The sequence below is a fragment of the Zonotrichia albicollis genome, chromosome 23 (assembly GCF_047830755.1).
Source record: "Zonotrichia albicollis isolate bZonAlb1 chromosome 23, bZonAlb1.hap1, whole genome shotgun sequence".
Lineage (NCBI taxonomy): Eukaryota > Metazoa > Chordata > Aves > Passeriformes > Passerellidae > Zonotrichia > Zonotrichia albicollis.
Genome location: NC_133841.1, coordinates 3848988 through 3871543, shown reverse-complemented (window position 1 = coordinate 3871543; position 22556 = coordinate 3848988). Strand labels below are relative to the sequence as shown.

Here is a 22556-nt window from a genome sequence, read left to right as displayed (position 1 = left end):
TTGAAACTTATATCTAGTTCCATTTCTCTCTCAGCAATGTCTGTCCTCTTCCATGGCGTTACCAAGTCAGCATTTCTTATCTCCAGATAAGAGATAAGAAGTGTGCACACTGAGGCACACTGAGCCTTCTGCCAGGCTTGGAGAATTCCCTACAAATCCATTTCCCACATTTCCCCCTCTCTCTTGAACAGAAAAAACTTTTTTGATGGTTTTGATTATTGTTTCTCCTTTGTCTATGGTCTCTCCTTCCCCCTTGGTGGAAATGGGATTAAGGATCAGCAGACTGCTACAGTCCTAGCAGAACACACTGTGGGAGGATAGAAAGCTCAAAATTCCTTTGTCCAAAGGGACACTGAAGTTTAATTAGATAATTTTTTATGCTTGCCCTGAAAAAAAAAAGAGAAAATAATGTTTATGGGAGGGTTTGTTGGCCAGAAATCCTAATTTAGTCCTTCTAAATTTTTGAAGAACATTTTTGTAATTAATTCAACTTATTGTCCCTCTCTGCAGGTGCCAGTGCTGTCTGTGTCACAGGGCTGTCCCTCCACTTCAGGACAGGTATGTAACAGCATTTTAGGAGAAAAGCTTGCCCTAAATTGTCTTCCTGTCACTGTTGAGTCAGAGATGAGACAGAGTTGTATCAGAAGGCAAAAGGCATAATCCCATTTATTATTTATCCCATTATCCTCTCCTCTTTTATAGCTTAGTTATCTACAGGTGGATCTGATTGGTCATTTAATCAATATTGTGCAAACCCAGAGCACTCAGGGAATATTTCTCTGTCTGCTCTGGGGTGCTCTGACCCCCAGGGCAGCTCTGACTTTGACCCTCATTCATGGAGAAAGTTTCCCAGACTTCAAAATAGACTGGAACCCATAAAAGTGTGAAATGGATTATAGAGAGTTGTGTAGGTGTGTCACTGGGTGAGAAATTGAGGTTTTGGGGTTTTTAGTGTGTTGTGGATGGCAGCAAGATGGAGGGCACAGGGTGTTGTCCTGGGTTTCTTCTTCTTCCTTCTTGGGTTTGGGTGGCATTTTGCAATTGGGCAGAAAAGTCCACACTGGGATCAGTTATTGGGTTAAAAGGGAAAATAATCCAGGTGTCAGTTCTTAATTGGATAGTTCAGTCTTAAAAGCCCTTGTAACCAGAGACTGTTGGCCATTTTGTGCCTTCTAATGAAAAGCTGCTGAACTCACAGCAGTGACACTGTTTTACTGATAAGAAATAATAAACACCTGAGTCTGAACATGAAATACCATCTCAAATGCCTTCAATCCAGACCCAGAGAAACCAATAAATACATTTCACATGATTGGCTAATTAACAAGACACTCATTTGTAAAAGGAAAACAGCAAAATAATTTGTTAAAAAACATCACCTGCAGATTGTTTAATATCTGACTATCATTGTTTATCTCCAGCTCCCTAAAGCTTCCCAGGCCAATTCAAGGGAAATTATTATATAAATAATACAATATGTTATATAAATTTTATATATATATATATATATAAAATGTAATATAATGTAATATAATGTAATATAATGTAATATAATATAATATAATATAATATAATATAAATACTTATAAAATACATATTATATTATATTATATTATATTATATTATATTATATTATATTATATTATATTATATTATATTATATTGTATTATATTATATTGCTTATTTGGCTTTCTCTCTCTGACCAGACTTCTCTCTCTCTCACCTTCCCAAGCTTTTGCTGCTTTACCCCGCTTGCAGAATTCTTTCTGAAGCAGCAAAAAGACAGAAAATTTCCCCAAAAGGGCCCCCACAGGTTTTAACACAATGCTGAAAGTTATGGTGCTCCTGCAGCCTTGCTGATCCAAGCTGATAATTTCATGCAGCTCTTGCTCTGACTCACCACAGAGCTGCTGCTGAAAGTTTAAAATCTCGAGAAAAACATCACATTGCTGCCCACCCCAGAGCGGCTCCGGGTCCTGCTATGAGTCAGCACTGCTGCATTTCAGCTTTCAGAGGAGCTGGGTTATTTTGGGTGCACAAACACCTCGTGGGACAGCAGCTAGCAGTGGTTCCTGTGCTCAGGGGTCACTGGGGCTGGGCTGGGGGGATGCTCACAGTTTATTCAGAGAGAGAGAAAAGCCAGATAAACTTTCCCAGGAATTGTTCTGGCAAGTTTTGAGAAGGCTGAGAGAAAGAATTAAAACAATCTTGCAGTGTTTGGAACAGTGGTTTTCTCATAAGGTGTTTACCAAAGGGTGTCTTCTCAATTAGCCAAGGGTGTTGATTAAATTACCAGCCAGGTCCACCTGTATCAGAATGGTGTATAAAATAATGGGTTTCTAATGAAGAATGTATAAAATAATGGGTTTCTAGTGAGGAATGTATAAAAGAAGAGGTTTCTAATTAAGAATGTATGAAATAAAGGGTTTCTAATGAAGAATGTATAAAGAATGGGTTTATAATGGAAAACATATAAAAGAATGGGTTTCTAATGAAGAATATATAAAGGAATGGGTTTCTAATGAAGACTATATATAAATATATATATATTTAAATGAAATATACAAAAGAAATGCAATATATTTCTTTTATATTATTATATCAATTACATACTTAAATATTATATAATTATATATTTATATATTATATATTGCATGCTTATACAATATATATTTTTCTATAATATATAATATAGATTTATATTCTTTTCAAATACTAATGGTTTTGTAACTTCAGATTAATATAAAATTCAAATGAAATTGTGTTATATTATTAAAATTTGAATTGTTTTCCCCCTGCCCATCTTCAAAAAAATTTAGACAGAGGAAGGAGGGCTGCTCCAGCATCCTGGATTCACAGTGCACAGTATTTAAAACCAGTTAGGTGGCTGGCAGAGTGGCAAATTGGATAATTAAGTGGTTTTTGAATGGAAGAAATTAAAGTCTCTGAGTCCTACTCCCTATCTCATTTCCTGCCCTACCAGCTGACTCCATGACACAATGGAACAACTTTGTTAAAAAAAGCTTTTAAGTCTGTGTGGGACATGAGGATGTCTCAGTGCTCTTTTAACTCTCATTTTCTGTTGTTTTTTTCCAGATGAGCACTTGAACACCATTTCTTTGTCACAGCTGGGCCTCAAAATCGTTTTAATGAAAATAGTCATTTTTAACGTGCTGATGACAGTGCTTGTGTGGAAGAAGAAAAAGGTGAGGATGCTTGGGAGGGGTCAGAAAATATCTGGATTGGTTCTTCAGCTGTGAATGCTCTTTCTCTCTGCAACAGCTGTTTTTGCAGGCTATCCAGAATTCTTTTGTTTGCCAGCAGTAAAATCCCTCCATTCCTGTGGCCATACCATTTTCAACCACCCCTCAACTGCTCTTCTTGGTCCATAAGAAAATATTTTCCCTTTCAAGATATTTCTCCCTTTTATTTCTACATCCATCCCTTACCTTGCCTGCACTCACCCATCAGATTTCTCCCTTCACCTGGGAAAGTTTGATGGTTATTGACTTTAATGTAAATCCTAATTTATCAGCTTTTCCCAGTGTCTGTTTCTCTCTTGCCTGGACATTTCAGCTCTACAATTGTGCAGTTGTAACCTAAATAATGATTTCACAAACCTTTTGTTTTTGTTACATTTCTCCCTCCTATTTGTACATCCATCCCTTGCCTTGCCTTGCACTCATCCATCAGATTTCTCTCCTCACCTGGGAAAGTTTGATGGTAATTGACTTTAATATAAATCCTAATATATCAACTTTTCCCAGTGTCTGTTTCTCTCTTGCCTGGACACTTCAGCTCTACAATTGCGCAGAGATAATTTTTTAACCAATAATGATTTAACAAACCTTTGTTTTTGTTACAGGACTGAGAGGAACCAGCTGGGGCAGTCCTGAAGTACCAAACCCATCAGCTTTGAGAGAGCATCGTGGGCAAGAGGGAGCTCAGGGAAATTCCTTGTGCAAGGAACATCCCCTGCTGCTCTTACACATCACACCAGCCATGATATTCTAAATTGCTTTATTTGCATTGCTATAAAACTGCTCAAAATGAAACATTTCCAGCGTTTTGCCCTCCAGATGTCTGGGTCATTCACCACACTGTGCCTTTTTTGCATGAAGCAGACTTTGCTATAATTACTCATTGCCAAGTTGTTACTTCTATTAAAATTACAATTTCTGCCTGGAGCAGTGCTGTGTGTAAAAAACTGCAAGCTAAATATCATCTGAATGGGAATTTTTCCTATTTTGGTAGCTTTAGGGTGTTCATATCTCTTAGGGTGCACCCCCAGTAACCTTTTCAGGTGCAAATGAAACACTTTAAAAAGCAAAGGGAAACTGAATCATAATGCACTGTCCTGTCACCTTTTGGTGGATTAGAGGAAGATATCCCATTTTTCCCCTAAAGGATGAGCTGCAGTCTCCCAGAAATTCCAAATTCAGTGAAATTGCCACTTCAATGTCACAGAAGAAATATTTAAAAGGATTTTTTAAAAGTTTATCTGACCATAACACTTCTTAATTTAAACCAGTTTAAGATCTGGCTTTCTGTTCAAAATACAAACCACTTTTGTAAAACTACAAACAACTTTTGTTTTTTTTGTTTGCTTCTAACAACCTGAGATCCCCCAAGGTTTTTTTTGTAACAATTGCATAAAAATGTACTGAAATATTTACCTGTCCTTGTGTGCCCACCTTGGAACTGTGCTTGCCTGTGGCATCTGCATGCTGCTAATCCATGGACTGTCCTGGTACCCACCAGATGTCTTGGCATTTCTTTAGGCTGTCATCAAACAATTCTTATTAAAAAAATGATAAAATTTTTGTCTTTTGTATTTGTTGTCTGAGGCATTGGGCTGGGCTGGCTGGAGATGACAAAATCATGGCTTGGCCACACTCAGGGTGTGATGGTGTTCACAGGGGTCAAAGGATGAGGGAAGAGATGAGAATCTTGACTCTGTGTTTCAGAAGGCTGATTTATTATTTTATTATACATTAATATAATATATAATAATATTTTAATACAATACATTATATCATATATAATTATATATTATTATATATTTTATTATATTTTATTATATCTTATTATATTATCATATATTAATATTGATACATTATATATTAATATCCATTATTATGACATATTATATTCATCTAATATATTGATATAATATGTCATAATAATTTAATATAATATATTAAGATAGTATTTTAATATATTATATTAAAAGAAAATTATATATTAAAACTACACTAAAAGAATAGAAGAAAGGATTTAATCAGAAGGCTTGCAAAGGAATGGAATGGAATGGAATGGAATGGAATGGAATGGAATGGAATGGAATGGAATGGAATGGAATGGAATGGAATGGAATCTTGTGACTGACCAGAGAGTCTGAGACAGCTGGACTCTGATTTGCCATTTATTAAAAACAACCACATGAGACCAATCTAAAATGCTTTGGGGTGAAGACAACAAAATCATGGCTTGGCCACACTCAGGGTGTGGTGATGTTCTCAGGGGTCACAGGATGAGGGAAGAGATGAGAATCTTGACTCCATGTTTCAGAAGGCTGATTTATTATTTTATATTAAAAGAAAACGACCTATTAAAACTACACTACAAGAACAGAAGAAAGGATCCTCTTCTCAAACTTCTCTCTGTCTCACAGAAGTCCCTGTAAATGCTCTTCTCCACTAAGGCATCATCAGAGGTTCCTCTGTGGAGGAGAAATGGAAGTGTGCTCTGACAGAAACCCCAGAACGCTCCCTGCAAAGCTTGAACCTTGCCTGTACCTCCCAGCAGTCCCCAGAGTGGCAGGAAAACCCTATTTTATTACTATTAAACTTCTAAAATTTTAAAAACAAGCGATTGGCTTGTTTTTCACAAAGGCAGCTTTCAGATATCAGGCTGCCAATCTCCCACCACCACAATGTTCTCCCCCCTTCCTCCCCTTCCCTGCATTTTCTTGTTTATTTCGAGCTGCAAAAACCAAAGAGCAAAGCAAAGACAGGAAATAACCCAGCGGGACAGGAAGTGTGTGAAAAACACCAATCACCTGTTTTTGAAATTTTAAAAGCTTGATAGTAATAAATTGGTTAGAAAAATAGCAATATAATTAGAGTAATGGAACTTTGGACAATTTGAATTAGGATAGTATGAGACAACAGAAAAAAAGAGTTACAGATGGTCCAGGTACCTCTTTCTGGGCAAAATAAGCCCAAAAAAGGACACAGTTAACAGAGGATTAACCCTTAAAAACAATAACCTGTTGCATATTCATACACCTCATACATGATGCATAAATTCCATTCAAACACGGAATTCTGTCTGGTCAGTGTCAACTTCTTCCTCTGAATCCTAAGGTGTCTTCAGGGCTGAGCAAGGTGGGAAGAAGTTAATTTCTTCTGCTAAGGGAGAAATAAATTCTTTTTTTTATGAAAGATTTAGGTGTCCTGTGGCTGCTGTCTGGTGTGAGTGCCTCATTCCTTTCTTTAAAAAAATATTCCACATGCATAGTTTCTATTTTAACATTATGTTATAGTATGAAACTATATTTAACACACTAGTAAAAAAATTAATCCAGCATAACTTTCTAGCATAACACTTATAATGTTCATTTTAATATTTGTGAAAAGCCAATCATAAAATGCACATTTTTCACACATATTCATACACCTCACACATGATGCATAAATTCCATTCAAACACAGGATTCTGTCTGGTCATTGTCAGCTTCTTCCTCTGAATCCTAAGGTGTCTTCAGGGCTGAGCGAGGCAGGAAGAAGTTTGTTTCTTCTGATAAGGGAGCAATAATATAAATTCTTTTTCTCTGAAGGATTTAGGTGTCCTGTGGCTGCTATCTCAGTGTGAGTACTTCGTTCCTCTCTAAAAATGTATCTTACATAGCATAGTTTCTATTTTAACATTATGTTATAATATAAAACTCTATTCAACACACTACTTAAGATTAACACAGCATAACTTCCTGACATAACAGAATACTTACAAAATATTTGCAAAAATCGAAAAAATATTTGAAAAAATCTAGTATTTGCCAAACGCCAATCACAAAACACCCACTTTTTCACAGGGTGCAAAGGGGCTGGGGCCCAGCTGGGGCAGGAAGAAGCCACAGCACAAGTTCCATGACGCCACAACCGAGATGTGGGTCAGCCCTGGTGCTCGCCTGCAGCCCCACCACAAAAACCACTTCCTCTGGAAAGTGCAGCACCGAGGGCTGGGGTGGCACGTGGCAGGCAGGGCAGGGGCTGTGGAAAAGAACAGCGGCCGTTAGACCACAAGCCAAAGGGGAATGAGGTTCAGGGGTGCCCCCCTCACCACAGGCTGCGCTTGGGGGGTTGTTTTGGGCACAGCAGGAAGGATTGAGCTATGAATAGAGTGGGCAGGAAAAGGAGGGCAGAAATGCAGTATAAAGTGTTGGGGGGGTGATGCCTCTGGTTTTAGGTTTTCTGTTTTTCAGTGGTACTTCAGCTGGAAACAGAAATTTTTAATAAAAGGCAAAATAACAAATGTGAAAAATGAGTATTTTATGATTGGCTTTTTGCAAATATTAAAATTAATATTATATGTGTTATGTTAGAAAGTGATGCTGTATTAATTTTCTTAGTAGTGTGGTAAATAGAGTTTAGGTTATAACATAATGTTTAAATGGAAACTATGTATGTAGGATATTTTTTTAAAGAAAGGAACGAGGCGCTCACACTGAGATAGCAGCCACAGGACACCTAAATCTTTCAGAGAAAGAGAATTTATTACTCCATTATCAGAAGAAATTAACTTCTTCCCACCTCACTCAGCCCTGAAGACACCTTAGGATTCAGAGGAAGAAGTTGACACTGCCCAGACAGAATCTTTTGTTTGAATGGAATTTATGCATCATGGATGAAGTTTATGAATATGCAACAAGTTATTGCTTTTAAAGGTTAATCCTCTGTTAATGTGGGTCCTTTTTCAGGCTTATTTTGCCCATAACTGCCCTGCTGCCATTGCAAACAACTCCAGGAGTGCTGGCACGAGTTCTTTATTGCTGACACAGAGCCAGACTCATTATCCAGGACAGTGAAAACCCTGACCCCTCACATCTCACAGCCTGTGTCAGGCAGGAGATTTGGCTAAGGGTTTACTGGCTGCAGCACAGTAATGGAAATGTTAAATGTGTTTCCAGCACAGCTGGAAATGTTTAAAAGGTGATAAAGAGGAGCCAGAATTGAATTCTGAGAGGTTCTGAAGCCATCAGAGAGCCAAAGTTCCATTTCCTCAGTGCAGCACACAAACATTTCCATGCCATGGAGTCCCAAAACTCTCAAGGTTTTACCTCCCAGTGTTTCAGCTGCAGAGAAAACCAGACAAGCACGACAACAGAACCTCCTGAAGGTTCTAGAGAAGCTGAACAGTCTGGATCAGTGGGCAAAGCTCCAGGGCATGAGGATCAAGTGCCGCTCCAGCTCTGGGGTCACAGCAGCGCCTGCAGCTCCAGGCTGGGGAGGAGGAGGAGGAGGAGGAGGAGGAGGAGCGGCTGAAGAGCTGCTCGGGAGGGAGGGAGCTGGCAGTGCTGGCTCCAGCTGTGAGCCAACAGTGAGCCCAAGCGGCCAAGAAAGACAACAGCAGCCTGGCTTGTACCAGGAGCAGTGCAGGGATCACCCCTGTGTGTGTCGGTGAGGCTGCAGCTCCAGTGCTGCCCTCAGTTCTGAACATCTCACTTTAAAAACACTTTGAGGGGCTGGAGTGTGTCCAGTGAAGAGCTGTGCTGGTACCAGTTGTTGGTTTTTCTCGGTGTGGATTGAAGGAACTTGAGACAGCAGTTCATGTTCAGACTCAAATGTTTACTATTTATCAGTAAAACAGTCTCACTGCTGTGAGTTGGGCAGCTTTTCATTAGAAGGCACAAAATGGCCAACAATCTTGTGGAGAGCCTGGTTCAAGTATGCCTTAAAGAAATATAGAAGCCTGCTGTAAAAGCAGCCTTTCCCAGGCTTGATCCTGTAAATAATTAGGTTCTCAGCCACCTTCTATATAAACAACAAGATTCTCAAACCGTTCTGTCCTTGGCTGCTGCTGGGAGCAGACAGTCAGTCTGGGAATAGAGATGAAGGTTTTGGGAACCTTCCATATCAGGGTGAGAACACTGATCTTGGTTTCAGTAAACTAACTTCAGGTATTGTAAACAAAAGGAGGAGCTGAAGTTTTCTCTACAGCCTGTCAGGAGCTCAGATTTTGCAATATGCATGAGCTTAATTAACACGGTTATAAAAAGTGCTGGATTGATGAATAAACCGGAGTCAGATGTGAAAAATCAACAAAGGTGGTCGCTCCCTCACTTCGACACAATCTCTTGTCACAAGGTCTTTTAAGACTGAACTATCCAATTAAGAACTGAAACCTGGATTATTTTCCCTTTTAACCCAAAAACTGATCCCAGTGTGGACTTTTCTGCCCAATTACAAAATGCCACCCAAACCCATGAAGAAGAAAGAAGAAGAAACCCAGGACAACACCCTGTGCCCTCCATCTTGCTCCCATCCACAACACACTAAAATTCCCAAACTCTCAATTCCTCACCCAGTGATGCACCTACACTGCTCTCTATATTTCACACTTTTGTGAGTTCCAGTCTATCTGGAAGTCTGGGAAACTTTGACCATGAATGAAGGTCAAAGTCAGAGCTCCCATGGGAACCAGGGCATCCCGGAGCAGAGAAATATTCCCTGTGCCTTGGGTTTTCACAAAGAGCAACAAGGCTCAAGAAAGGACTAGAAAATATTTCTCTTCTGGGGGATGGCTGAGGGATCTGGGGTTGTTCAGTGAGGAGAAGAGGTGGCAAGCTGGCAACAGACCCTGGGAGACCAAAAGGCAGGAAAGAGAGAGATGAAAAGGGTGGATGACAACTGAATTTCTATGATCATTTGTTTCCTGCTTCCCTGCAAAACTGGGGCACAGGAAAAAAGCCTGCTGGGTAGAAAGGAAGGGAGAGAGGTAAAACCAGGGAGAGGGAAGCTGGATGCAGGAGAAGCTCTGTATTTGTCCCCAGTATGGAAAAGGCTGCAGTGTCATAAAGAGTTTTATTGATGGAAAGGATCAGAGTTACACAATGAGGCTGCAGACCCCTCCACAGGACACTCTGAGGGGGGGAAATCTTGAACCCTGCATCTCTTCTTCCATCAAAGAAGAAGGTGAGAGTGTGCTGGGCACTTCCCCACGCCAGGCTTTGCCATCAGGAACACTTCAATACCTGGAAAGAGAGCAGGCAACATCAGCAATGTCACTGCAGAGCAGAGGGGACAGAGCTTTCCCAAGCCCCAGTGATCCTGTGGCACCTTGCAAGAGCAACAACAGGGAATATCCCCACTCCCAACACTCAATTGTCCCCGTCCCCAACTGAAAACAACTCCAGAGCTGAACCCCAGCCATGCCTCAGCCTCACAGAGCCCCCAAAGAAAAATGGGGAATCCGTCTTATAAGAGAGGAATGTGGGCAGTCTTAGTTAATCTGTTTGATTATAAAAGTCAAAAAAGACAGGGTTAAAATCAGAAATAAATCCTCACTCTGTGCCAACCCAAAGCTCAGCTGTGCTTGGCCAGGAGGAGCTCGGGACTCCTGAATTTATTATCATTCTAACTCTCCTTCTTAAAGAAGAACAGTGCTGTGTTTGTCCCTTTTGTGACCCTTCAGTACCTGTCAGGCTCTCCCAGAGCTCAGCCAACGAAATTGATGACGACGAGATGCAGAATGGTGTTGGCAAAGAGGAAATCAGCGAAGGCCCGCTCGGGGGAAATGCCCTGGAACTCGCCCTTGTTCTGGGGGTTGATCTGGATCCGGAGGCAAACTGCACAGCACAGCAAGAAGAAGACATCAGTGAGCACAAGAGAAAACCATGGAGGAAAGCAAAGCCTTCCTGGGGCAGCCCAGCCCAGGATGTTCCACCCAGGGAGAAGTGACTCCATTGTTCCTAGAGAGGAGCAGGACACTGGCAGGGAATTTGGATGGGGCTGTCGTGGAGTCAGTGCTCCCACAACACCACAGGGTGCCAAGATCCTGAGGGGAACAGGCTCAGAGCAGGCCTGGAGTCACACAGGGGTGTGGAAATTCCTCTGTGCTCTGTTGGGTGTGTCAGAAACACAGAATGATCTGGGCTAGAAAGGACCTTAGAGATCCTCTCATTCCAATCCCAGGGACACCTTCCACTATCCTAGAGTGCTCCAAACACCATCTAAACTCACCTTGGACATCTCCAGGAACTCAGGAAATCTGGGCACCCTGTGCCACGGCTTCCCACCCTCACAGGGAACAATTCCTCCCCAATATCCCACTATCCTACCCATCCCTGCCCTCTGGCAGTGGGAAACCATTCCCCCTTGTGTTGTCACTCCAGCCCTTGTCCAAAATCCCTCTCCAGCTGTCCTGGAGCCCCTTTAGACCCTGGAAGGGGCTCTCAGCTCTCATGGCAACCTTTTCTCTTCTGAACACCCCAGCTCTTCCAGCCCTGCACAAAAACAGGGGCAGCTTTGGGGTATTCTGGCCAGCAGCACCGTGCATGTGTCCCTGTGGCACTCTCAGTCCCACCGAGCTGCAAGGACAGCCGGGAGGACAAAGCTCCGGGCCGGGCCCCGCAGCTGCAGAGCTGGGGAGCGGAACGGGGAGCTGGGAAAGGGCCGGGGATGCTGAGGGCCCCGGGGGTGCTGAGGGGGCAGCGAAACCGGGAGCTCGGTAAAGGGCGAGGGGTTCTGAGGGTCCCGAGAGTGCTGAGGGCCCCGGGGTTCCCCGGCTGCAGAGCCAGCTCTGAGCGCTGCTGATTCCTGAGGCTCCCCTCCACTCCCGCTCCCGATGAGCCCGAGCCGCGCCACGTCCGTGAGGGGCCGCCACTGACCGCCCAGGATGAAGCTGCCGACGGCCGAGATGAAGCCGCTGAGGAAGGAGTTGAAGGGGAAGGTGCCGACGCCCAGGCAGTATCCGAACTGTAGCGCGCCCGTGAGCAGCACGTAGAGCAGAAAGGCGTCCAGCGCCTTGAGGCGCCCGGCAGTGCCGCCGCCGTACTCGGACAGGAAGCGCCGCGCTACGGCCCGCACCGAGCCCGCCATGACTGCCGCCGCCACCGCACTGCGCATGCGCCGCGCCGCCCATCCGCACCGCGCGGGCGCGCACCGACGTGGCGGCGAGCGATAGGAGGAGTTGCGCATGCGCTGAGGAACCAGCAGAGTCCGCACCCCTGTGCTTGCAAAAAGCCAATAAGAGCGCAGAGTTGGCTGTTGCTGGGTAGATTAGACAGTTGTTAATTCCGAAAGCCAATCAGGGCCCGGCGCTGCTGCTGGAGGCGGGGCTTTGCCTGAGGCGGCTCGGCTGAGCGGGTGTCAGGGGTTCCTGGCTGAGGGAATATCTGGGGCTTGTGGACGAAGGGGTGTCCAGGGGGCTCCTGGCCAAAGGAGTGTCCAGGGGGGTTCCTGGCTGAAGGAGTGTCCAGGGGTTTGTGGCCAAAGGAGTGTCCAGGAGGCTCCTGGCCGAAGGAGTGTCCGGTGACACTGATTCCCCTCCCGGGTAAAAGCAAAACGATCTCAGTCTGCCTCCTGCTGTTGGAAAATGATACAAAATTTAGAATATTTTTGTAACTTTAGTCAGTTTTGCTCGCCTTTGCTGGGGGAAAGGAGTTGGAGTTTCTTTTCAAAGGATCATCACTCAAGGTGTGATGAGCTTCACATCTCAGCAGGCTGGGAGCAGCACAGAGAAGACACAAAACATAATGAGCATTAATGAACATCAACTCAAACATGGTCAGAGATGCCTGGTCTGAGAAAAAATGAGAGAACCAAGGAATGAGTACCTAATTAACATCAGAGCCCAACAGATCCATAGCCAATAGGAAACCAAATGCTAAGAGCTGCATAACTTCAAACCAATGAACACTGCATTAATTTCCATCGGGTTTGACTGTATAAATATCTGAAAAATCTAGTAAAGAGTGATGTATGATGGAAGGATTTTCTCTGCACACCCAGGCAATGTGTTGTTGAGATATTGGGATACAAGACAGATGATGAACTTTGGACCTGATTAGCATAAGAGATTTGAGTACAGAATGCCTTGGGAAGAGCAAACAGAACTTTGAGGATTAAACGAAGATTCAATCAGAGAGGTTTACTGGAAAAAGAAAATTTCCTTAAACTCTGCAAGCAAGAGAAGTTTGTGTATGCGATTTTAACATAATCATTGTGTAATCAATATGCATATATTCATATGTATATATAATCAATATGCATAAGTTTGTGTATGTGATTTTAACCTAATCATTGTAGTAAACATTGCTAGTCTTCCTAAAACAGTATATAAGCATTGGTAGTCCACAATAAATTTGGATTTTGATCACCAAATCAGTTTTCCCTGTCTCTCTTCATCACCAGCAATGTGTGGATGCAATTCTTTCTGTTGCACATCCTGGCCAGAATAAAGTAATGCCTTCATTCTCTAACACTAAATATGTTGTTGGAGGGTTTTTCTCACTGTTTCAGTGACACTGCAAGGCAACTATAAAAAAAATGTCTTTGATACCAACACTCACACGAATCTGATGAGCCTGAGGCTGAGTTGTGGAAATCAGTTTGGCTGTGTGAGGAACAGCAGCTGTTCCAGGGCAGTGTCAGCTCTGAGGCATTGGCAATTGTCACAGACATATTTTATGAAAAATCCTTTTGTTAAGATTTTTTCTCCTGAGAAGCTGAGAGGCCTCAGAAACAAAATGTAAACAGTGGTTATCTGCTGCTGTGGAATGCAACAGGTGCATCTGTGATTGGCCCTTGTTGGTTGTTTCTAATTAATGGCCAATCACAGTCAGCTGGCTCAGACTCTCTTGTCAGTCACAAGATTTTATTATCATTCCTTTCTATTCCTTTCAAGCCTTCTGATGAAATCCTTTCTTCTATTCTTTTAGTATAGTTTTAATATATCATTTTCTTTTAATATAATATATATCATAACATAATAAATCAGCCTTCTGAAGCATGGAATCAAGATTCTCATCTCTTCCCTCATCCTGGGACTCCTGTGAACATCACCACAGGCAATCCTCTGTCAGCCACCACTCCTTGTTGGGTTTTATGTTGGATTAATCCATATTCTGACCCAGAGATGGGGTTACTCAGAGGTGTTTTTAAAACTTTTATTCCATTTTCAGTCTCATGTGAAGGATGAGACAGTACAGATGTTATAATTCACGCAATCACAATCAGAACCCGATTATTTCCTAATCACAATACACTACAAATGTTTCTTGGCCTATCAGCTTTTGCCACACCATGCTGTAAATGCCTTAAAGCAAATAATCTAAAATTACCCCTCATAGCTCCAACTACAGTGCATCTATTTCTCCAAAGTATCCAGTGTTATTTTCAAGGCCATCCTTTGAAACTCGTTTCTATTTCCATTTCTCTCTCAGCGTTTCTTATCTCCAGGTTTGCACACTGTGTGAGCCTTCTGCCAGGCTGCACCCACGGGCTGATCTGGCACTAAATTCTTGTTGCTTGGCACTTGTGAGAGTGTATTGGGACAGTTGTGCACAGTACAAAAAAACCCCAAAGATGTTATTAGAATGGTGTGAGTCCAGTGGAAGTAAAGCAAATTTATCAGAGAACTGGAGAACATTTCACCTGAGGAGAAGCAGAGAGAAGACAAAGCCAAGAGGAGTCCACTGAGGGGGACTCAGAGCCAAGTTAGAGCCAGACCTCTCACAAAGGGCTTCAAGTAAATCTTTTCTGCACAAAAGGAAATAAATATTCACAATGAAAGGACAGGGGAAGTCGTGGCACTGCAGGGAAGTTTATACAAGCCCTGTTTGGAGATATCCATACTTAATGAGAGAAGGGCATGAGCAACCTTGTCCTGCTTTGCTTTTAGCAAGGACTGGAGCTCCAGAGGTCCTTCCCAATCTCATTTTCTCTGTGGTTTGATTATACTCTTGCTGTTCTTTCACAAGTGTTTTCCCACAAGGTGTTTTTTCATGTTTTGATCCCTAATTGGTCCCTGAGGTTTGACACAGTGAGGAAATACAGGACTGTAATACCCTGCCACCATTATATAAAGGACCTGAAGAGAGAGGAAATTTTTTTTTTGCCAGAAATCAATTGCCAAACTAAGCTAAGGAGGAACAGAATCAGACTCAGAATACTCTTTGTAGCATCCTGGATATACTGGTAACTACCTGGAGCATTTCTTAGAGTTTGGGTGTTGTTTTCTGAAGAATAGGGAAAGTTTAAAGGAACATTGACTTGGGAAACTGAACTTTTAATCTTCAAACTAAAGTAAAAGCCTTTAGCTGTTACTGAGGGAGTTTCTTAGCTTAGGGGACCTCTCTCAGCTTCCAGATAATATCAGTCCATCTGTGGCATTGAAAATATGTCCTATATTTAGTATGGTTTGTGAGAGGGAAGGTTTGTATTGGTGGTTTTTGAGAAACAGCCATAAGATGATGTCAATAATCTCCTGTGTTTTGCTTGGGAAAGGGCTCTGAGAGGAAATATTTGATGGGAACAGTGCATTAAGAAGGGTTGTACCATCCCAATTTATAGCTATCCTTTTGTTGAGCAGTTCAAGAGGGAAATTTGAGTGTCTTGTTTGATATGGGTTATCAGCTAAATAAGATGGGCTTACTTTTCCTGGAAATTCATTGTGTTGTTTACTTCAGTCATTCAGGAATATCTGAAATGAATCTGAAATGAATCTAAACTGCAGTAACTTTCTCTTTTACAATATAAATCTGTCCTTGCACCAATCTAACCTGCTTCAGAGTCAGTCTGTGGTGTGATTGCATTCCACTGTGGTAAGTCTCTGGACACAGCCAAGTTCCCATTCTGGACATTTGGCATTGCTTTTTTTTTTTTTTTTTTTTTTTTTGGTTTGTTGCAGGGTGGATATTGTCAGATCATTCAGAGAGACCCAATAACAGCTTCTGCACCCTTTTAAGTGTGCCATGAGGAAACTGTAGGAATTGTTTTGACTGAAGTGAGGACTCAGTCTTACAAATGAGGCTTGGAACTCCTTTTTCACGACCAGGATTTGTAATATGTGGTTACTGTGGTTGCTGCAGTCTTTTACAAGAAGTTTGTTGCTGGTATTGCCCTGTAATGTTAGCAAAGCCAAACTGACACATGTTCTGTTGTTTTCCAACAGTTCCCAAATCAGATTTTTTCTTTTTCTTGCCAGCTTTTTCAGTGATGTCTCAATGAACCACACAACTGTAGTGGAGTTTGTTCTCCTGGGACTGGCAGACAGCCGCCAGTGGGAGATCACCCTCTTTGTGTTCCTTGGCATTGCCTACCTCTTGATCCTGCTTGGAAACATTTCTGTCATCAGCATCACTCTTACCAATAACTTCCTCCAGACCCCCATGTACTACTTCCTCAGGAATTTTGCCCTTTTGGAAATCACCTTCACCTCCACCTTCCTTCCCAGCACCCTGTACAGCCTCTTGACAGAGAGGAAGACAATTTCCCTGCCTGGCTGCTTCCTCCAGATGCTGCTTTTCTACTGCCTGGGTACCTGCACCCTTTTCTACATGGCAGTGATGTCCCTGGACCGCTACGTTGCCATCTGCCACCCCTTGCACTACCCAGCCATCATGAACAGCAGATTCTGCCTGCAGCTCATCCTGGGCTGCTGGGCACTGACTTTTCTCCTGATGCTTCCCCCCACCATCATGACAGTGCAGCTGCCATTCTGTGGTCCCAATGTCATGAATCACTTTTACTGTGATGCTTCCCTGTTGTTGCAGCTGTCCTGCACAGACACAGCCTTCATCGAAGAGCTGATGTTCATCATCCTCATCCTCATCCTCCCTGGTACCCTGATAGTAACTGCTGTTTCTTATGGCTGCATTATTGTCACCATCGTGCTTATTCCATCATCTGCAGGCAGGAGGAAGGCATTTTCCACGTGCTCAGCTCACCTCATGGTGGTGATGGTGTTTTACAGCACCTGCATTTACAGGTACATCCGCCCAGCCCAGCGAGGTGGGCAGGACTCTGACAAAGTTCTGTCTTTGTTCTTCTCCGTGCTGACTCAGTCAGTCAACCCTTACATCTACTCACTCAGGAACAGGCAAGTCAAGCAAGCTTTAAAGGAGAAAATTCTGAAGTTTTCTGGCTCCCTGAGGCAGATGTGAACGGTGGAATTTTATATTTTGTGATAATAAAATAATAATTAGGCTGAAAATAATAATTTCTGATAATAAAATAATAAATATAAGCCAAGATTTGCTTATCCCTCTCTTACTAATTGTTGCTTCATATGATCCCACCTTTGTCCAGAGTGGGTGCTTTCCTATTATTTCATATTATATTATATTATATTATATTATATTATATTATATTATATTATATTATATTATATTATATTATATTATATTATATTATATTATATTATATTATATTATATTATATTATATTATATTATATTATATTATATTATATTATATTATATTATATTATATTATATTATATCAATACTGAAGAATACAGAAAGGATATAGACAGAAAGCGGAAAGATACTAATGAAAAACTCATTACTCTCCAGAGCCCCAACACAGTTTGACCATGATTGGTCATTAAGTAAAAACAATTCACATGAAACTAATGAAACAATCACCTACCACATTCCAAAGCAGCAAAACACAGGAGAAGCAAACGAGATAATATTGGTTTTTTTTATTTTTCCTTTTTCTCTGAGGCTTCTCAGCTTCCCAAGAGAGAAATCCTGGCAAAGGGATTTTTCCAGAAACAATGATGGTGACAGCGGAGTAGCCCATCCAAGTATCTGAATTGTTTCCCAGGTGCAACATTTGTATTGTGAATTAAAGATGCTGATTTCAAATGGTTTGTGCTTTGTAGATGTTATGTAATTCCTCCTGTTGGCAATGAAAATATGCCAGCACAGAAAGGATTTTCTAATCTCCTGTTACCTGGTGTCAGCTTTGCCTCAGCATTTCTCCCCTTGCTGGGATGGGTTAGCCTTAGTGAAAAACCAAATTCCCACTCACACCTTCCACCCACAGTGGGAAAAGAGGAAAAACAGAAACAAAAACTCTCGTAGATTGAGATAAATACAGAGAGATGGTTTGTCAGCTTCTACCAGGAGTGAAACACATTGGATTTGGGGAAAACCAATGTCATTTATTGCCAACTGAGATAGTTTAGATTGTGAGAAACAAAATTAAATGCTAAACACCGGAATATTTATTCATTCATTCCAGAGTACTCCAGCACTGTCCCCAGCACACAGGGTGGTGGGGAGGGTTATGGTCAGTGCATGTGGGTCCTTCACAGGCTACAGAGATCACATTGAGCTACCAAGCCACAAACCAACTACAGAAACACCATTCTTATCGATATTTTTGGTTTTAGAACTTCAGCTTCCACAAAGCTGTGTTTACAATCATTACCATACACACTGAACTCATCAACAGAATTCCTTGTCTTCCCTCTAATTCAGTAGAGATAATCCTTGATCCCAAGCACAATAATCCTTGATCCCAAGTACAATAATCCTTAATCCCAAGCACATTTCACGGAATGTTTTGTTTCAGTTTAAGCTCTAAAGGCATTTCCAGGTTTGGGGCTGGCTATGGCTGTGTATTGTGAATCCAGGAACCTCCACCAGTAATTTTTACAGCTGTGTGGATAGTCAGGAGAGCTTGGAATGGTCCTTTCCACTTTTCCTTGAGTGGTTCTTCACTCCAAGTCTGGACATCTCCCCAATCTCCTGGACAGTGAAAGTGTGGTTGAACATCCAAGGTCACTGATGATGCCAAAACAATAAACCTATGCAAGGATGAGAGTGTCCTTTCCCAAAGTTTCCCAAACTCCCTCAAATTGTGATTCCTTACTGTATTTTTCCCCTGAGTATAATTACAGCCTGACATGTGCCAACACTAGGACTGTCAAAGCACTGAATAATCTTCTCAGTTTTTTACACTGTTGCTACTCCACTGCTCAGAATAGAGAAGTGAAGGATACTCTGAGCAAAGTCATCAAGAAATGTGAATAATTCCTAAAGCTTAGGGAACTGTAAGCATTCTTTTCCCTAAAAGACAATGAAAGAAAATAATGTACTTGAGAAAAGCTTCTCATTAAATTTTTAACCCTCAGAGCCTGTGACTAATAATACTTACCCTTGACTTTTTATTATCAAATTGGCTAATCTGAGTGACTTTAACTGCCCAAAGTGAGGATGAGGCACTTTTCTGTGGGAAAGGGTTCTCTCTTTATGTATTGCACTAGTTCCTGCGTGTCCAGTTCAGATTTCATCTCATCTGTGATTCCCCAAATCAGCTGATTGCAATCCCACTCCTCTGCACAGTGTCCCATTTCACTCTGTGATTCAGGACAGCTGAATCTTTAGATTTATGGAATATTTTTTTAGACAGCTAAACATAGGTCTAAAGATGAATGAATCAAATTCAGAGGGAACAAACCAATCTCTTGTTCAAAATAACTGTATCAACAACATGACTAGAATTGTCTCAGTGGATGTGAATGCTACACAGCTGCAAGTGGGGATAGTTTTTCAAAAATTAAATTATATGTGGTAACTCTTAACTGGTTCCACACTTTAAGACATTTCATATTCATATTTGTTTGTAATTGCCATTTCAGCTGTTTTCAGCCATTTATGTGAACTTCAAAACTTTTCTAGGCCAAACACTGATGGCAGAAGTTAGCACAAGTTCTACAGACATGTAGAACTTACCAGCATCCTCCTTAAGGTTTATCTCACAGAGCAGAGAGGGGTGTGCTGAAGCTCTGATGGAACAAGGACAGGGCCTGGGGTGCTGCATTTCAACATGCATGTTTGAATGCAGGGCTCGCCCAGAGCAGGGTGCAGCGAGGGAGCTGGGGTGGCTGCGGGGTCCTCAAGAGGTCAGCAGTGTGTGTTGCAGTCACAGTGTTGCAGTGAGTGATGCAGTGACAGTGATGCAGTCACTCTGTTGCAGTCACTGTGTTGCAATGACACTGTTACAGTGACTGTGTTGCAGTGACAGTGTTGCAGTCACACTGTTGCAGTCACTGTGTGTTGCAGCCACAGTATTGCAGTGACAGTGATGCAGTGACAGTGTTGCAGTGACAGTGTTGCAGTGACAGTGTTGCAGTCACAGTGTTGCAGTCACTTTGTTGCAGTGACAGTGATGCAGTGACAGTGATGCAGCCACTGTGCATTGCAGTGACAGTGTTGCAGCAACACTGTTGCAGTCTCTCTGTTGCAGTGACTCTCTTGCAGTCACTCTCTTGCAGCCACACTGTTGCAGTGGTAGTTCTGGGTTCACCCCTGTAGTTGACACTGCAGAGCAGGCTCTGCCTCTGCCCAGTGCTTGGCAGAGCAGGTTTGTGTCCATGGCATCTCCTTTGCCCTGCCTGGGGGTGATGCTGACAGAAAGCACCACCTTGGCACTGCCTGGGCCTTGCTCTTTGACTTCTGAGAGGGAACATCGGTGCAGGAGACGTTTGAGGCTTGCTGAGCTGTCTGTAATCAAAGTCTGTGACGCTGTGCTCTAATGAGCCCTGCTGGGAACACTTTGTCCAACTCTCTCACCTCGCACTGGGCTCTGTTAAAGCTCCCAGTAAGTTTGTTCCTGCTCCTGCCTTGTCATTTCCTCAAGGCACCTTGCCTGATTGTGGCACAGCCACCAGGAACTGGGAGGTGGCACCACAGTCCTGCAGGGGCTCATTAAAAAGCTGACAGCCATAATGAGCTCTGTGGTTGTTCCTGTGCTAGAAGCATTGTGTGGTTAATTAGGGAGCTCCCAGCGGTGTTTCAGTGAATACCTACAGCTTAATTTCTGTTTGTCTTTTGTTCTAATTATGTGTGACAGGGAGAATGGAAATGGAAACACTTTAATAGGGAATTAGTCCTGTTTATACCCTGGTGGGAATCAGGCAGAGAGAGGAAAATATCTTTGGGACCAAGCAGGGAGAGACCTGAGTCAAAGTTTGATTCATGTGCTGGCAATAAGACAATTCTCATTCCAGCCTCTTCTCCTGTTATTGCAACCCACAGAAGTGCCAAAGGCTTTGTTTGTAAAGCCTTTCTCTGCTCTAATTAGCACTACCTTTACCTGCTGTACTAATTATACACAGAGACAGAAGCAATATTCATCACCACTGCAAAAGGCTTTCAAGGCCTTTTTTAATGAGTGAAAGAAAAATATCTTAATTAACAAATAATGTCATATGTTTTACTTTGATTCCCCTGTGCTCCAGTTTTCCCAGGACATGAACCCTGAAAAGAACTGGCTCAGTGGGGAGATGGACAGCTGATAGAAATTTTCAGGCACAATTAGAATGAGAAATATTTGAACAATTAATTAGGAAGAACTGAATATCTACCTGGTGATCAAGATGAGTTGTGTCACTCAGATGTTTGTACTGGGGCCTGTTGCAATACTGCAAGGCTAATAAAATAAATTATTCTTTTAAATTAAAAGACAGTAGATAAACCACTTAGTTATTAGAATATATATATAAAGGAGATGATTAGCATCTTAATTATTAGATTAGATATAAGAAAGAAATTTTTGATGATGAGGGTGGCAAAACAATTAAATGGGGTGCTCAGAGAGCTTTGAATGCCCCATCCCTGGAAACATTCAGGGTCAGGCTGGATGGGGCTCTGAGTAACTTTGTCTAGCAGAAGGTGTCCCTGCTTATTGCATAGGGGATGAATTAGATGATCCCTTACTACTGAAATTATTCTAGGATGCTGTTTCCAGTAGCTTGAGGGAGGTGATGCTTCCCTTTTACTCAGTACTAATGAGGTGAGACCTGGGGTACTGTGGGTTATGAGCTCCCAGTAAAAGAGGCACACCGTGCTGGAAAGAGTTCAACAAAGTGGCCTGGAGATGATGGAGGGACTGGATGATCTCTCCTACAGGGAATGCCTGGTACAGCTGAGTTTTTACCCTGGAAAGAGCAGGTCGTGGTGGGACATTATCCATGGATGGATATCTCTGAAGGTAGGATAGAAGTGGGAGAAATACAGGTTCATTTCAGAGTGGTGTGCAGTGACAGGACAAGAGGCAATGGGCACAAACTGGGGCTCTGTCTGAGCATCAGCAAACACATTTATCTGTAAGGGTGACCAAGCACTGGTACAGCTTGGCCAGGGAGGTTGTGGTGACTCCATGCTCGGAGATGTTCCAAAAACAACTGCAACTGGTCCTGAGCAATTGGTGCTTTAGGTGGCCATGCTTGAGTAGGGACATTGGACCAGACAACAACTGAAGGTCCCTTCCCACCTCAACCATTTTGTGTGACTCTAGGGCAGTGTCAGTGTGCTGCAGAGTAGAAAACAGCTCCAGTTGATGCTCTGGTGACCATCTGCATGCAAGGTTTCCTGTGCATGACCAGTGGTTTGCAGACAGTGTCTTCAGGGTGGGGAAGGCTACAGTGGTTGCAGCACAAAGGTGGGATGATACCACCAGAGCAAGAAAGGGAACTGGTGGTGAGCAGGGGTGTGGTGTGCAGGACAGTGACCACCATGAGAACAGACCAAGGGCTGC

At 42.5% G+C, this 22556-nt stretch overlaps 2 protein-coding genes and 1 gene segment (V, D, J or C); 2 read left to right on the top strand and 1 right to left on the bottom strand.

Moving 5' to 3' along the window:
- LOC141731454 (T-cell receptor alpha chain constant-like) overlaps window positions 1-4823 on the top strand; it is a 51300-nt gene extending 46477 nt beyond the window's left edge. The window contains 3 exon segments of the C gene segment in view: window positions 511-558; window positions 3098-3207; window positions 3867-4823. Coding sequence covers window positions 511-558; window positions 3098-3207; window positions 3867-3872 — 164 coding nt within the window.
- Window positions 4824-10072: 5249 nt separating this feature from the next.
- DAD1 (defender against cell death 1) lies at window positions 10073-12152 on the bottom strand. Its single transcript, XM_074557777.1, has 3 exons — window positions 11892-12152; window positions 10700-10850; window positions 10073-10256 (listed from the first exon to the last, which is right to left on the bottom strand). Exons 1-2 carry the CDS (start codon window positions 12127-12129, stop codon window positions 10720-10722), a joined length of 369 nt encoding a protein of 122 aa, XP_074413878.1. The 5' UTR covers window positions 12130-12152; the 3' UTR covers window positions 10073-10256; window positions 10700-10719.
- Window positions 12153-16229: 4077 nt separating this feature from the next.
- Window positions 16230-17168, top strand: LOC102072090 (olfactory receptor 6E1-like). The gene has a single exon (XM_005494399.2). It carries the CDS (start codon window positions 16230-16232, stop codon window positions 17166-17168), a length of 939 nt encoding a protein of 312 aa, XP_005494456.2.
- The last annotated feature ends 5388 nt before the right edge of the window (window positions 17169-22556 follow it).